The sequence below is a fragment of the Cucumis sativus genome, chromosome 3, assembly GCF_000004075.3.
Source record: "Cucumis sativus cultivar 9930 chromosome 3, Cucumber_9930_V3, whole genome shotgun sequence".
Lineage (NCBI taxonomy): Eukaryota > Viridiplantae > Streptophyta > Magnoliopsida > Cucurbitales > Cucurbitaceae > Cucumis > Cucumis sativus.
Window position 1 is genome coordinate 31,773,211 of NC_026657.2, and position 16,496 is coordinate 31,789,706.

The 16,496-nt window shown below is 32.1% G+C and overlaps 2 protein-coding genes across 2 annotated transcripts; both read left to right on the forward strand.

The window, feature by feature from the left end:
- Positions 1-1,283: 1,283 nt before the first annotated feature.
- On the forward strand, positions 1,284-2,283 carry LOC116402937 (60S ribosomal protein L21-1). The gene is made up of 2 exons (XM_031883443.1): positions 1,284-1,594; positions 1,825-2,283. Exons 1-2 carry the CDS (start codon positions 1,358-1,360, stop codon positions 2,080-2,082), a joined length of 495 nt encoding a protein of 164 aa, XP_031739303.1. The 5' UTR covers positions 1,284-1,357; the 3' UTR covers positions 2,083-2,283.
- A 2,248-nt stretch (positions 2,284-4,531) lies between these two features.
- Positions 4,532-9,583, forward strand: LOC101220824. Its single transcript, XM_011653774.2, has 6 exons — positions 4,532-4,770; positions 4,868-4,918; positions 5,750-5,801; positions 5,873-5,931; positions 6,092-6,137; positions 9,118-9,583. The coding sequence occupies exons 1-6, from the start codon at positions 4,645-4,647 to the stop codon at positions 9,240-9,242; spliced, it is 459 nt and encodes a 152-aa protein (XP_011652076.1). The 5' UTR covers positions 4,532-4,644; the 3' UTR covers positions 9,243-9,583.
- Positions 9,584-16,496: the final 6,913 nt, after the last annotated feature.

The following is a 16,496-nucleotide window of genomic DNA, read 5'->3' on the forward strand; positions in this document are numbered from 1 at the left end:
CGTCAGAACTGCAAACTGAAGACGGAACCCGCGAATTCGTTGCCGAACAAAGATCTTCAGTGCGAGCTTCAGTCTAGACATGGGTACTAGAGAAGTTTACGAACAGAAGCTAAGAAGAGGCAATCTCTACCATGAACCCACTATGAATCCAGGCTCGGATCGCCTCGTTGCCCTCGCTGTTTTTCTCTTCTTAAACCCGACCCTGTATTTGTCTCTTCTTCTTCTTCTATTAAGCACCTTCTACTACTTAAGTTTTTTAGTTTTGGGATTCATGTTTGAGTTTTACTGTGTTTTGATTCAGGATAAAAGTGAATGGGCCATCAATCCTGTTCTCCACGGTGTTACTGCTGTGGTGAGTTGCCATCGTTCCGATCTTCGATTTTATTTGCTTTGAGAACACATAATTTAATGGTGCTTCTAGGTTTTTTGATCGGTAGAGTTATAATTGAACTCTATGTTGTGTTTGTTTAATTGGTTCGTCTTGAGTAGTTCATGAACGTTTGTTGATCGATGATTTAAGAGTTTAATTCAATTCAGTTCTTGCTATTAGCAATTGGAGTATTCTATCTAACTCAATTCATGGTTTTCAAGGGACGTAAAAAATTGTAGGAATGAAGTTCGTGGTTTTCTTTTGGAAAAATCTTTATTTCTTCGCTAATTCAAAAAGAAGGTTTATGAGATATTTATTCTTATTTAATAATTTTTTTTAATTATTAATTAAGAAAAAATAGCTAAATACTCACCTTTGAGTGAATTGTCAGAGAATTTAAATGAAGGTAAGAATGACAATCCAATGATAAAATTTAACCTTCCAAATTTAGTGAGTACTTGAACTTGTCTAACAATAGTTAAATTATAGATCTAGAACCTAAAAACTATTTGGAAAATTATCGAAACATCAATTTTTTTTTTAAAATGACTTAATTTTTGTATCAAATACTTAAAAATATATTCAAAACACAGTATTGTGTTTCAATTAAATTAAAATTAAACTCTACACCATGATAATAATTTTTTTGACCATTTTTATTTTCTGAGGAAAAACTACAAAAATAGTTATAAATGTAGCCATTAGATTTAAAATAATTAAGTTTATAATAATATAATTTTTAAAAATATAACATAATATGTTAATTCGAAATGATAGTAATCAAATATTAGTCACTATATTTATGATTTTTTAAAAATATAGTTATATGACTATTCGTAAATTTGCTAACAGATTACATTTTGTGCTTTCTATCTGGGCCCAGTTTAATTTATCCGGCCCATTAAAGAAGCCAATAAAAAACCTAGCCCTCGAATTAGGGTTTCTTCATTTTGTGAGAGAGTGTGAGAGAAAGTTCCTGCTCCAATCATGCCGGCCGGCCATGGACTTCGATCACGTACCAGAGACCTCTTCGCCAGGCCTTTCAGGAAGAAGGGTTACATTGCTTTGACTACCTACTTGAGGACGTACAAAATCGGTGATTATGTGGATATCAAGGTGAACGGCGCCGTCCACAAGGGTATGCCTCATAAATTTTACCATGGTCGCACAGGTCAGGTATGGAATGTCACAAAGCGCGCCATCGGTGTCGAGATCAACAAACAGGTTCGGGATTCTTTTTTAAAATCTGTTATAGTTTTTAGAATGTATATGAATCTGGTGATTTAGGGTAATAGATTGTGTTTGGTTTTGATAGAATCTTAATTAGTTTTCGGACTCTGTTTTTCTTATTAAACTTGTGAATCTTAATGTATGTTCTAGTTTGATGGGTTCTGGAATCTGCTTTTTTTTTTTTTAGTATTAAACTTGTGATTTTGGGAATGAATTTTTTGTAGGTCGGGAACAGAATTATTAAGAAAAGAATTCATGTGAGAGTGGAGCACGTGCAGCCTTCTCGATGCACGGAGGAATTTCGCTTGAGGAAGGTGAAGAATGATGAGCTGAAGGCTGAAGCCAAGGCCAAAGGCGCAGTCATCTGCACCAAGAGGCAACCGGAAGGCCCCAAACCAGGGTTCATGGTTGAAGGAGCTCTGATGGAGACTGTGACTCCCATTCCATACGATGTGGTTAATGATCTCAAAGGTGGCTATTAGAATTTTCATCTCTTTGAACTTTTGCCTTGTTTTGTGAGTCTTATTTTTGTTTGATCTTTGCAACTGCTCTAATGGTACAATTTTCTCAGATTATGCTTCTAAATTTTGGAAACAGAACTTATAGAATTGAATTGTTTCTTAGTTTCTAGTTTTCGTCACCCTGTAGTTTTAGTTTATTCAAAGATGTTCTTGTTTCGATTATTTCCATTGAACCCATATTTCTTAAACTAACTAATCTTTCTATTCTTAATCACCATCCAATTTTGATAACAAAAAGAGTTTTTAAAACTAATTTGAGTTTCAAACATTCTTACTTTTTTGATATTACTAATGACAGAATGTTTATCACTGAAATTTATTTGATATGTCAATCAATTGTGTTTTGGTTGCTTATTGTTTGGTTTATGTTCCCAAATATTGTTATCGGTGAATAAAACTACGAGGAGTTCGCTTGAGTATATGATAGTAAACTAATGATTTTTAGTGAAAAAGTGGAGTATTAAGGTTGGTAACTCTCGAACATCCTTTGACCATTATAAAAGTTCATTGTTGTAGATTTTATCCAATTGTAATATGTTACACCATTTATAATTGTATGGAACAGATGTTCTTGATTGATTATATTTGAGAGAACCTTAATATGTATGTGGAATTTTTAATTGTTTTATTTATGTTTTATAAATAAGGTTCATTTCGTAATCAACTATCAAATAATTTGGAATTTTAAAACCTACCCTTTTGAAAGTGTTATTTTATTTTTGTGTCAAATTTAATAACATTTTCGTTATTGAGATAGAGATTTGAATTCTAACTAGTTCTTGTAGTTTTATTTGCCATAAATTGCCGACACATGTGGTGGTGACTGTAATATCACAAAATTCATAACCATTCAGGCCATTGGCATGTAGAAAATTGATTGTCCTGTAAGTTATGTGATTTTTAAATGATGATGTGATTTCTCCATTTAAGTTAGTAGCACAAAAATTTGGGAATTTTCAATCTATAATTATGATCGGCTCGAGTTATTGACTCTCTTTTGAATATGTTGGCTAGTTTCAAAATGATGGAACGGCCTTTGTATGTCTCATATTCCAAAGATCAAACATTTGATATGATAAAATTGGCTAGAAATAGTGAAGGGTTTTTTGATTTTCAAGTGTATTCATTGGAGTTTTGTCATTGTAATATTTAGCTTCGAAAAAACTCAATCAAGTGGTTAAAAAATGTGATTGGACATTTGCGATTTTGCATATGAGAGTTTGAAAGAAAATGTCGGTGCAGACTAATTAGTGATGTATGGTGTGCCTTGGTTTCTACCTAATATGAAGTTTGGAAGTTGGGTGATTAAAATATGATAAAAATATTGTGATGTTGATGAAGATTTAATAATATATCACATAGCTCCTTTTGAAATTCAAGAAGTAAACAAACACGAGACGTGAATTAAAATTAGGATATGCGTTTTTATCAATTTTTTGAAATAATAAATAAAATGCTACTTTTTCCAGCTACTCCATGGTAACATTTAAAAACAATTTTATGTTTTAATTTTCATAATTATGAAAGGCATCAAAGAAATAATTTATTTATCCTTCTTCCATTGTATATTAACCAATTTAGTAGATTTAGATGTAAATTATACATAGGTAGGATGCTGTATGTTTCAAATTCTGAGTCTTTTACTCAATTATTTATTAAGAGCAATACATTAATACATTAACGATGAATTGAAATGATAAATTTAGAAACATTTTTTTTTAAATACAAATTGGATCGAAGACTTAGAACACAGAATTTATTGATCTTCAATCCACATATTGCAATTGAGTTAAGCTCTTCAAAATTTAAAAATCATATATTTTTTAAACCTCTCTTGAGTAATTCACACTAAAAAAAACAAACAAGGAGACTTGGAGGGATTCCAATAGTTTATAACAAACTTTTATACAAATTTGAAGCAAGGGAGACTTGGAGGATTCCGATAGTTTATAACAAACTTTTAATAATATAAAGTTAAGATTTGAATTAAAAATGGCAGTAGACTCGAAAAATCTTAAATAACTTTTGAAGATCTATAAGATTAAAAATGAAGAGTATCGATTTGGTTTTTAAAAATTAAGTTTATAAATACTACTTTTATTCGTAAATTTATTTATTTTATCCAACTCAAATTTAGGTAAGATTGTGTTTTTTTAAAAATTTATTTTTGTTTAAAAATTTTGATTAAGAATATGAGAACTTTTCTAAAAATGTAAAAAGTATACTCTATGATTAATTTTTTCAGAAATAGAAACTAAAATAAAAAGTAATTTATTTTAGAAAAATAAAAACAAATTCTTTGAAAAACAAATATTTTTCTGAGGTCAATGGATCAAAATTTGTGATTAAATCTTTTTTTTAGGTTAAAAACCCTTTGAAAATGAATGGTCAATTATACCCCCGGATCTTCGTCGTCGTTGGGTTTAACTCAATTTCCCGTTTCTCGTCAGAACTGCAAACTGAAGACGGAACCCGCGAATTCGTTGCCGAACAAAGATCTTCAGTGCGAGCTTCAGTCTAGACATGGGTACTAGAGAAGTTTACGAACAGAAGCTAAGAAGAGGCAATCTCTACCATGAACCCACTATGAATCCAGGGCTCGGATCGCCTCGTTGCCCTCGCTGTTTTTCTCTTCTTAAACCCGACCCTGTATTTGTCTCTTCTTCTTCTTCTATTAAGCACCTTCTACTACTTAAGTTTTTTAGTTTTGGGATTCATGTTTGAGTTTTACTGTGTTTTGATTCAGGATAAAAGTGAATGGGCCATCAATCCTGTTCTCCACGGTGTTACTGCTGTGGTGAGTTGCCATCGTTCCGATCTTCGATTTTATTTGCTTTGAGAACACATAATTTAATGGGTGCTTCTAGGTTTTTTGATCGTGTAGAGTTATAATTGAACTCTATGTTGTGTTTGTTTAATTGGTTCGGTCTTGAGTAGTTCATGAACGTTTGTTGATCGATGATTTAGGAGTTTAATTCAATTCAGTTCTTGCTATTAGCAATTGGAGTATTCTATCTAACTCAATTCATGGTTTTCAAGGGACGTAAAAAATTGTAGGAATGAAGTTCGTGGTTTTCTTTTGGAAAAATCTTTATTTGTTCGCTAATTCAATCTGTTTTATTTGGTACTATTTGATAACCCTTTGGTTTTTTATTTTTGATTTTTTGAAAGTTAAGCTTATGCGGTTGTTATCTACTTCTTAGAAGTGTTTTCAAAACCATGACAAGTTTTGAAAACTAAAAAAAAGAGTTGTTTTAGTTGTTGGTAGGCTAAGAATTTAAATGTTTAAATGCGAAAAATGAAAACAATGGAAAGGAAGTTGTAAGAAAACCAGCTTAATTTTCAAAACCCAAAAATCAAATAGTTACAAAACGGGGGCTCAGTTTCAAACTCCAAAGTAGTTTCATGATTTTTTTACTTTTACTTTCGAGTTTATCCCAATGAGGAGTTCCTTGAAATTGCAAGTAATGTATGATTCTGAGGAATTCTTCTTCGGTTTATTCCTTGAGCTGTGAGGTTCTTCTTTTTACAATTTATTACCTTTCAAAATTTAACGTTCGGATGTTTTTGTCATAATTATTTTGGTTTCCATGTCCCTTAATCATTCTTATATTGCCTTGTAAAACAGGCAGGATCCGGCCTTGGTGGGTTACTGAGTGCAGTTCATGCCTATAATACGGGTAATCCTATTAAACTTTCAATAATATTTCTTTTAGTTTACACAATTACTCATCATTTTCTCTGATTACAGGGATCCCACACCTCCAAAGTCATGTGAAGGGACCAAAGTGGCTTCCTTTTGTAATTGGGGTATGCTTTAATTGTGATCTTTCTTTGTTTTGTGCTGATATTAAATTATGCAATCCATTTAGTATTGTTGCAAATGTCAATGGAGTTGCTTACTTGATTCTTCTGAGTATTGTTCCATCTACCATTTATGTGACTTCCACACTTATCTCTTTGTTGACAGGTGCCCGCCCTATTATTGTGCTCAAGTGCTGGAGCTACATTTGGAGGTATGCTAGGAAATAGTTTTTGCTTGTTCTCTGTTTTAAAAAAAGGTTGATGTTATGTTGGTATGTGGTTTTTGTATTTATTTTATAACATAATTTGGATTACTGTATTGAAATACATATACAGATGAAGGGAAGGATTAGAACTAAAACCTGTGTACAAACATGGAAAGATTACCAAAAAATTTTTCAGTGAGCGATTAGCAAATTAATAGGAAAGATCGATAAATCCTTCGAATTAAAGTGGGAAAGAGCTACATTCCTCCATTTTTATCCTGGCTCACATATCTTCTATAAAAGTCTTGTTATTTATCTCATTTTCTATTACTGAATGCTAGTGTCTAAGTTGTTATAGCAGTGAACTTCTTAAATTTTTTTAAAAAGAAAGTAAAATAACAACATGCATCTCCACTTGAAAGCTAGAAGAGAATCTTGGGATTCCATCACTCTAATATTATTGGACCTTGGCTTCATAATGCTTTTCTGGAATGGATTTCCTTCTCTTCTCCTTGCGTCAGAGCTTGCTGATTGACTTTCTGCTCAAAGGTGTCAAGTGTCTTTTATTTAGCTCCCTCTTCATGGAGTTGTACAAAGAATTTTGGCACTGTAGTTTCTCAAGAAAAGTATCTCTTCCTTTTGGAGCTCAGTACGAGAGTGTGAATACCCATGCTATCATGCATTAAGGAACTCTTGCTTGTCCTTTTTTCCTTGTTGTGATGTGTACCTTAGATGGAAAACTTGAAGATTTGAGCTGCACTTTTCTCTGCACTTTTCTCTGCTGCCATTCTCCAACAGATTTTGTGATACTCTCGTACACTGGCCGTCGGCTTCTCTATAGAGCCTTAAAGTTTCTTGGATTTATTTAGGCTTGGACTTCTTTCACCCAGTAGGGTGGGTTTACTGTAAAAGCTTTTGAGGTTGTTTCATGCTTGCATTCTGTCGGAAGTTAGAATTTTGTTTGTTTGTTTGGTTCTATTGAGTTCTTGCATCCCTTGGTCTGTGGCAAAAGGAGTCCAGGATCCTTTTCTTAGTTGAGGACTAAGAAGCTTTCTCAAGACGTGGATAAAACATAAAATGTTTGTGTACATGATGGTCAGTTTCCGAAAAAGTAGGAACTAGACAAATTGGGGATACATATTTCTATAAGAATGTGAATGTATTATTTACTTTGTATAGAAGCTAGGGTTTCATTGAGAAAACGAATGAATATACAAGGTCATAAGGAAAAGAAAAGCCAACAAAAAGAGCCTCAAAGAGGTTCAAAGAACTACAAAAAATGATTAAAATCCTTAAGAATAAAGCCTCGCTGGTAATTTCAAAAGACCTTACCACCGAGGTCCAACCAATATGAAACCCAATCTCTTTCTTTCAACTTGTCCGCCGACCTCTACTCCTAAAAATTCTACTGACTCTACTCTGTCCGAACCCTCAAATAACTTTAAAAAGAAAAATCCCTTCTCCCTAAAAGGGACAAACACAAAATCTCCTATATATTTTTTTTTATGTTTCTGAAATGTTAAAGCCGGGTAGATAAGCTGTCCAAGGATAAAAGCGAAATCTTCTAGCAACAACGTTCCAACTCTACTAATGCTCATCCCAAAGATAAAAAACCAGTCTTGACTCCACCAAGTCATAGAGATATGGAAATTTAATTGTAAATGGTTCAGAGTCTAGCTAAGCCTTTTATGTTCTCATGTAATTTTTTCACAATATCACCTTGGAATATTTAACAAAAAGTTTCTATTTCCTTGTGAAAATAAGTGGCGAATCCAAACAAGCATCCTCACAAAAAATTTTCATCTTTCCATTGCTAAGCTTTAACCATGAATAATAAGATTACATCAAGCCCTTTTAACTTTGCAATATTCCAAGGGCTCTTAGGGCTTCCCTTTTTTTTGTCAGTGACAAACCTCTCATCCTCCTCCAATGTATGCTAGAAAGCATTTTCCTAGAACTTCTCTTTTGTAATAGATGCATTCTACTTTCAACTTCAATTGAATGCCTCCCTACATGTGGTGCTTTGGGATACACATTCTAAATTATTTCACAATGTATGCATATAAAATAATAATAACTATTATTGTTATAAAATTATATTTCCCTCGATTGCTTATTGGACTTCTGTTGGTTTTGGTTTTGGTTTTCAGCTTATGTGCTATCTAGTTTTGGTTTCGTTTTTGGAGCTAGTTTGTTAGGTTTTATGTGTTTCCTTTGGTGTTTTATCCACTTTGTACCTCAATAGTTTTTCATCTCCTATTTTTTCACAACTTATCTGTCCCCTGGAATGTTATGGATTAGTCTCTTTTCATTTTTATCAATGAATAATTATATTTCCTTTTCTCCAAAAAAAAAAAAAGAAAAAGAAAAAAGAAAAATTATATAATATCTCTGTGAACTATTGTCAGCTATCCTTGTATATAATTAAATCTTTATGTATGGTTGTCAATGCTGCATAAACACCTTTTAGGAAGTGGGAGATCTATATCCTTTTCTGGAATATCTAGATATTCTTGCTAGTTGCTTAGGCAGTGTGTATGATTTGGCACTGTGCTCTGTTAGAGTATGACGATTGAAGATATGGCATAATCGAGCCTCCTTTCTATAACAATTTCTTTTTAGTTTTCTATTTTCTAAAGTTATGCATGCTTTCTCAACTGTTCCTTTAGTATCTCTTTCAAATCTCTTGATATCACACATTTGATTTTATTAAAAAAATTCGGAATAAAACAAGCTGTTAATAACGGCTTTTTAAATTTTAAAATTTGGCACAGAGTTAAAAACTATTTCGGACAAGTATATAACGAAAGAAAGAAACACATCAATTATAAACCTAATATTAAAAAGCAGATAAAAAAATGGTAAAAAAAGGGGTTAATTTTAGATATTCATTATTCAAAATTAATTTGCATATCAGCATCCACTAACCATAGGTCTTAGTGTTGCTGAAGGTGAATATAATTGTCTGTTGACATACAATCTGCAGGTTTTGCTCTTCCAAGATTTACTCAACTCACTGTAACATCCTACTATGCCACCTCAAGTGCTTCCCATTATGGAGTTTCACTTCTCACTCGAAGAATTGAAGACAATCACACATCCCGAACTTAGTAAGCAAGCACTCAGTGATTTCACAGGTCGCATAATTTCAAGCAAGGAATCATCTTCTCTTTTCCTATTCTTTTTTTTTTCCTCATGGAAATTTTGGAAAGTCATATTTGGCTGTAGATTTAGTCATTTAGAATGTCTAATTTATTTTTGCTTTTGTGGAGACACCTACCAATGTATGTAAATTGCAGAGTCTCTGTTTCGCAGTATAATATGCAAATAATAACGCTATTACGGTTGTGTGACTTTCAACTAACAAGGAATATTGTTGAGAATTTTGTATAACTTTGCTGATAACAATGAAAACTTCACAGCAGTAATGTGATATTTGTAGTGTAGTAGTTTATTGAAGGCAATCCCTGCCCTTCTTGATGTTTATAGAAAACAAACACTTCCCCCATTAGTTTTTAGGATTTGTACTGAAATAAGCAAGAGTAACTGGTAATTTGGTTAATGGTAATCAATGAATTGCCATAAGGTGGTTTCTCATTTTTGCCCAAAAAAGGTTCTTACATCCAACGTAGGACGTCTGCTCATGCAAGTAGCTATTGAATTGCATCAAGAAGGAACTACATGAAGAATGCCTTAAGATTACATATAAGAACAAGGGACTGCCCAAATTCTTCTCTGATTCTAGATGGAGAATTATGATTGTAATTTTATAAAAGTTTGAATTTCCCCTTTGCTGATTGGCTTTTAGCAACACAAGCTAGCAGGAAAGAAACCTTAGGACTTTTGAAGACAAGTCCCCTCCTTCTGCTTCTTGGTAGTGCTCTATCCACAAAACATGTTTGTGTAATCACAATATTTATTTTATGATCATTCCACTTTCATTTTCTAGGTTTTCGGCAGGGTTCACTCTACTCTGGCCTTTAAGCTATTCTTTTACATATTTGAGTGGAATTATTTCTGGCTTTCTTTTTCAAAAGAAGATTGTAATTTCAGAATTTTACCTGTTGGTTTTAGTACCCTTTGAGCTAGCTTGCCTAGACTCTAGATAAGATAGTGCTATAATTGTTGTTAAACCCGGAACATGATGTTATCTGTCTCTCTTCTAGAATTAAATTCCATTGAGAATCTGCGGTTCAGGATTCAAAGCCTAATCTCCTCTTTCCATATTTGCTGTGAAGGAAGGAAGGGCCTGGCTGGTTGGTTGTCTCCTTTCCAGCAATCGAGGTACCTTAAAATTCACAAAGTGCCACAGTATCCACTCGTAAATTAAGCCATATCTTGTCTTGTATCCCTGGGCAGACAGTTTCCCACTTCACTTTTGGTACATTTTATTTGAGCTAGGGGGGGTCACCAATGGGCACAGCAAGAAAAAGGGGAGGGCTATCTATGCTTTCGAGTACAGCCAGTAAGTGGTGGTGGCAGTGACTCAGATTGGTTTCAATTAGTTTCTTGACTTTGCTTTCTTTCATTTGCAGGGCTCATTTCAATCTTGTCTTTTGGCAATAACTACGAGGTTCTTATACTTGTAGGACAATACATTGATCCATAAGTCATTATTGGTTTGATTGACTAGGTGCACTGAATACCTGAAATTGGATTGAGTATACGAGTGAATGAGTTCACGCTATCTCGTTTGGTAATCATTTGCTTTTAGTTTTTTAGTTTTAAACTTAAGCTCATAATAATTGTGTTCGCTCGTAAGTTTCTGTGTCACTATCTGATACTTTCTATTTGAAAGATAAATTACTTGTCAAAAGTTTAACATGAAGTTCCATCTCAAAATCTATTGACAGTGAGAGGAGCAACCCGATATCTTATAAATATTGTGAAGTCCATCTCTAAATTGGGATCTTCAACATACCTTTTGAAGATACATATGTTGGTTCACCAGATTTTAATTTTTTCTTTTAAGCTGAATGCTTGTTTTTGGTTCAATGAACTTGGATACTGTATTAAATAAGATGAGTTTCATCGTGAAACTAATTGACAATATAAAAAGTAAGTTAACTATATGTTATATGTATTGGAACGTTAATTTTTTTTTATGTGGGATCTTATATCTTAAGATGATACATTTTTGGGTTCACCATTCTTGAATCAAATTCCAAATTTTTTATAATGAAAAGAGTTGTTCATCTAAGATGTAATAATTTTGTTTGTGAACTCAACATTTCTTGGACTTGATCGAAGAGATGAATATCTGGTTGATTAATGAAAGAGTTCATAAGCATCTTAACCAAAAAAAGTTACACAAATTGATAATTTTGAGAGTTAAGAAACAAATGTTCATTCATATTTTTAACACAAAAAAAGAGGAAGTCTTGAGAAGTACTTCTGCTCCATTTCCCTTCCCTTTTTACCCTCTTTTTCAAGAACTGTTTGACCCTCTTTGAGAGGAATAATATTGACTAGCTGAAAGACAAAGAGGATGTACGTTTGTTGTTGAGCGTTTATACATTTTTTCTTTTGACATCATTTATACTTTCTTTTCAGTTCGAAACTCATTCAATTTTTATCCTTTTACTAACTTTGTTTTTTCCGTGAGGTACGTAGATTTGAACTTTTTTGACCATTGGTGAAATGTACATTCAAATATCGTTATATGGTTATGCTATGCTTACCTTATGGCTTACAAATTTTATGTTATGAGTTTAGTATATTGGAAGAGTTCAAATTACATAAGAGCAAGTGTTATACATAGAGCTTATGTGAGAGCAATAATGGTTTTGAAAAATGGCTTACATGTATACTTAGTCCCAAAATTTGTGAATAACCAAAGATGAACATGATCCATTTACCAATAATTTGTGAGGGAATTGGCCCAAGCCCAATTGTAGCCTTAAGCATGGATAGAAAACAATTGGAAATTAGCTAATTTTAGTTCTCTAGAAGTGATTGCCCTTCATCAAATGTTTGGTGAGAGAATTCAAACCTAATAAGACTCTTCTAGTTTTGATTTGATTTATATGTAAAACATTTCAAAAAAATGGTGAATGGTTCATTCTTAACACAACAACGTTGAAGGTGGAGGCATATGCACAATCACTTTTTTATATTTTAATTTTAGTTTAACAAGTACAAGGGAATGAATATTTGGTTATACGATAATCACTTTTAATTCTTAAACTTCTACGAGAATAATATGTTACATGAACTTTAGTTTTTACTTGTACTTTGAAACATGATACAAGAAACTTTGCATGAGGGCTTTTACCGTTCTTCCACTTTGATCCACTCTTCTAGTTCGAAGATACGGTTGGAGATGACATGCTCAAGAGTACTTACATTATGTTGAGTGCACTTTGATGTCCAAGTTAATATATGAAATATTTAAGTCGATTAAGCACATAGAAATTTATTTATCTCGTAAAATGTTATTGATATTAGGTTATTCATAAGACCATTCCTCTAACTTCCTTTTAGAGATATGTGTAACATCAAACTTAACTTTTCGCATTTGTAGATTAATTAACTTCACGTTAAAAAGTCATTGGTTCAAATAAATAGTCTTTTTCGTTATAACCTTGCGATATGCAACTTATGTGTATGGTTTTCATTTAAATTCTACTTTATAAAATTTGCTTTGACATGTTGACATTTTTCACTTATGTCTTTCTTTTATTTTTTTTCATCTTCATCAACATTTTATCATATTTTTAATGATATTTTTGTATATTTATGTCTGCAACGTAGAATTTATTCCCTCACGTTATTTTCGTTTAACAAAAGTCAAATTCAAGATGAATAATAAAGATTAATTGATCATATCTTCTTTATCTTCTGTTTTTCAGTGGAACAGTGAGTAGCAAACATCAACTCGAAATTATTGGATTATTTTTTTTCATTTCATTGATCAAATGAAATGACAGAGTCAGAGGTTTAAGAAAAAAAAAAAAAAAGAGACGAAAGTAAAAAAAAGAAAGAAAAGAAAAGTGAAGTATGGTTTGGTCTGTGCAATATGAAAGTGGAAAAAGGGCTTCATTGAAAGTTATACTGTGCATTTGTTATCACCACAGACACTTGTCCTCAAAAAGTAAGCAATCATCAATGTTTTTGTATATATACATTGCTTTATTCTTATCACTCTCCTTTTCGAGTAATTTCTTCCATTATTACTACTCACCTAAAATTAAATGCACAATTCTTTTTACCACTGGTGAATTTTTTAAGAGTTTAATGATACTGCATTGATAGTTTATGTTTATATACTAACGAGTTTCTTTTTTCAATTTTTCTTAGTTTTTCATTTTTAAAATGTTTGAAAGATAAATTGATATTGATATAAACAAAAAAAAAAAAAAAATTGAAAGTTTAAAGATATTGCTAAACATGTTTGAATAGTAACTATTACCATATTGCTAAGCTAGACTTCAGATTGAATATTTTCATTAGCATTTTGTTATGTTTATTGAAATTAAAATACTGAAAGATATTGTTTACATTTTTTTGAAAATTCATCATCTTTATACACATTTTTTGAGTACTTATTCATAGACATTTAGCTCATGTGCATAATGTAAAATTAAATACCAATATATACGATGATTGCAGTCAATATTTGAAGAAAATTAATGAGTTGATGGACCAATTATTTTTATGATTTTTTTTAAAAGAAATATTTATGTGATTTAAAGTTGCATATCAAATGCACTATGGTGTATGATGATCTCTAGTTTTGGTCCATAGGTAATTAATGTTATTGTCAATATATAGCTTACAAGAAATCTATTAAAGTATTTTTGGTATATAATTGCAAAAAAAAAAAAACCTTCCAATTTAAAATGATAGAAGAAACATCGTAATTAGAAAAAGAACTTGAATAATGTACACCCATGAAGCAACATGACAATGTATCTTAAAAAACAATTACTAATTTTTAGTTGCTCGAATTTCCTTTACCTATATATTGTACTAAAAAATTTATTTATTTGAACGAGTGTTTGTTAAATGCAATTATATAAAATATCTCTTTGAAAATTGTCCAGATATATCAATTATAGTCCTGCATTTTATAATTTATGGAGGTAATTAAATTAAAGTATTATTGCCCCTCCTAAAATGTAGACTAACTTAGATTTTATAAGAAGAGTATGAGCATTATAAATGATTTAATTGAATAGGGTTAGGGTTTGTTTGTTGGGTGGGTTTAATAAGTACAATGGGACACACATTAGGGTTTGATTGATTAAGTTTGTTGAAAAAAATGAAGATATGAGAATTTAAACCATGGCCCTCCATGCTACCTCCAAAGATAAAACTCATGTTTTGGTACATAGTACCATTCTCTCTCTCTCTCTCTCTCTATTTCTTTTAAAAATTGCCTCCTTTTTCCCTACCATCTATAGTTCTCATTTAGATAAGAATCTTCATTTCACCCTTCAGTTTTTTCTAACTCTTCCCCACTTAATCCCACTTCATCAATAATGTTGCATAATTCAACCAACGTAATGTTTGTTTTAATTTGTACCGTCAACTTTAGGTAATTCAATTTTTTCTCCTAAAAGAAAATCTCTATCTTTAACTCAATCGATGTAGTGCTAGCTCGTACTTTCAACTTCAAAACTAGAGGTTCGATCACCTTTCCGTATGTTGTTAGAGGGGAGAGAGAGGGAGAGGGAGAGGGAGAGGGAGAGGGAGGAGAGAAAGAGAGAGAGAGAGCTGAGAGCCTCTTCTCTCTCGACACAAAAGCAGCAGTACAAAAGATGGAAAAACAAAGATGGCAGAACCTAACTACCATACACGTTCACATGTTGTTTCAAAAAGAGACCTCGTAGAGGCCAAATTCAGGACACTCTTTTACCTTTTCCCCCCTCCCTTTTTTCCTTTCTCTTTCATATTCAACCTTGTTTTTGCCATTTTTAAGCCCTTAACTTCTTCCTTCTATTCCTTTTAATTATTTTTTTTTAAAAAAAAACAATCAAGAAATGAAGTAGAAATACTTATCATCATACATGTTTTTTTGTTTATATTTTATAAGAATAAACACATAAATATACCATAGACAGTAAAACAGAATCTTAGACCAAATTATAGCCCACTACATCACTAGATCTCTCTTGAAAAGAAAAAGTAAAGGTAGGCAACGTTTCGAGTCGTATCGTTATAGCTAGATTCGTGTTCGCTACTACTTAAAAAGTCCTTGTTGACAAATAGGTGTGTTTTTAAGAAACATGTACACTTAGAAGTGACCCATGCCAGCTTCTCAATTGTATAGAATCCTTTCCATCATCCAACTTACCATTCAACTTTTTTTTCTTTCTTTTTAAACAATAATATATACTTACGTGCGTGTTTAAAACTACACCTATCTTTTTCGAGCATCGCTCCAACTACACAACATAAGTACTACATTCTTTTTTTTTTTGAAGAAAAAATGAATTTAAACTATAGTTAAACAATTGAGTGAGTTGAAAATAAAAATGTATGCATCTAAATATTTATCGTTTTATAGAACTTGAATTCATTCCTATTCCCTCTACCTCAAAATTTCCAATCTAACATCACAAACCCATATATTCCAATATCTTTGCTAAGCTATCAGCTTGACTATGGTCCCCCCTCTTTAGCAGTCCAAAAACCCCACATGATCTACATATCCAAATGTACCATTCACTTCAAAGCTTATGCCTCTTCTCCCTTCTTCCATTCAAACACATTCATGTAGATTCCTTTCTTTCCTTTTCTTTTCTTTTTTTCTTGCCCCCCCTCCCCTCCCCTCTTCCTTTTTTCTCAGTCCCGACTTCGAAAACTAGTGGCTTTCAGTTGGCCACACTGTTCTCTACAAATGACGCAGTTTGTCAAGTAAGTGGCCCCGTGTTAGGAAATAACATCCATGTGTGCAGGAGCCAATTCATTAATTTTCTTAAGAGCCCACAAACACAAACACAAACACTTTACCTTCTAAACATTTATATTTTACTTACACAACTTTTTTTCTTTGTCACTAAAAGAGTTTGCATTTAGATAAATTAAAACTTAGGTGTTGACCAGCATGATTAGCACATATTATACCAAGTTTATTAGGTTTTCAATGTTCAAGAGAAAAAAACCCAGTGAGATTATTGAAAGAAGTAAGAAAGTTTGTGGACAAGTCAACTTTTGTTATTATTATTGTTTTATTTAATTTTGGAGAGGGACAATGATAATAAGTTTATATCAGGTCTTTGTGGGCTCAAAAGATATTGGATGAAACCTCTCAAATATTAAAGAAATAAAAGAGGGTTGGCCACAATAATTTATTGTTCTATCTGACCTAAGAGAGAGGAAATTAAATTGAAGACACCTACAATCCTTATTTTTTCAACT

Bases quoted from the DNA above. Each gene is read 5' to 3' on its own strand.
- LOC116402937 (XM_031883443.1), top strand. From the start codon at position 1,358: ATGCCGGCCGGCCATGGACTTCGATCACGTACCAGAGACCTCTTCGCC. The intron at 1,595-1,824 runs GTTCGGGATTCT...AATTTTTTGTAG, and splicing joins GTGTCGAGATCAACAAACAG to GTCGGGAACAGAATTATTAA.
- LOC101220824 (XM_011653774.2), top strand. From the start codon at position 4,645: ATGGGTACTAGAGAAGTTTACGAACAGAAGCTAAGAAGAGGCAATCTC. The intron at 5,932-6,091 runs GTATGCTTTAAT...CTTTGTTGACAG, and splicing joins GGCTTCCTTTTGTAATTGGG to GTGCCCGCCCTATTATTGTG. The intron at 6,138-9,117 runs GTATGCTAGGAA...TACAATCTGCAG, and splicing joins TGCTGGAGCTACATTTGGAG to GTTTTGCTCTTCCAAGATTT.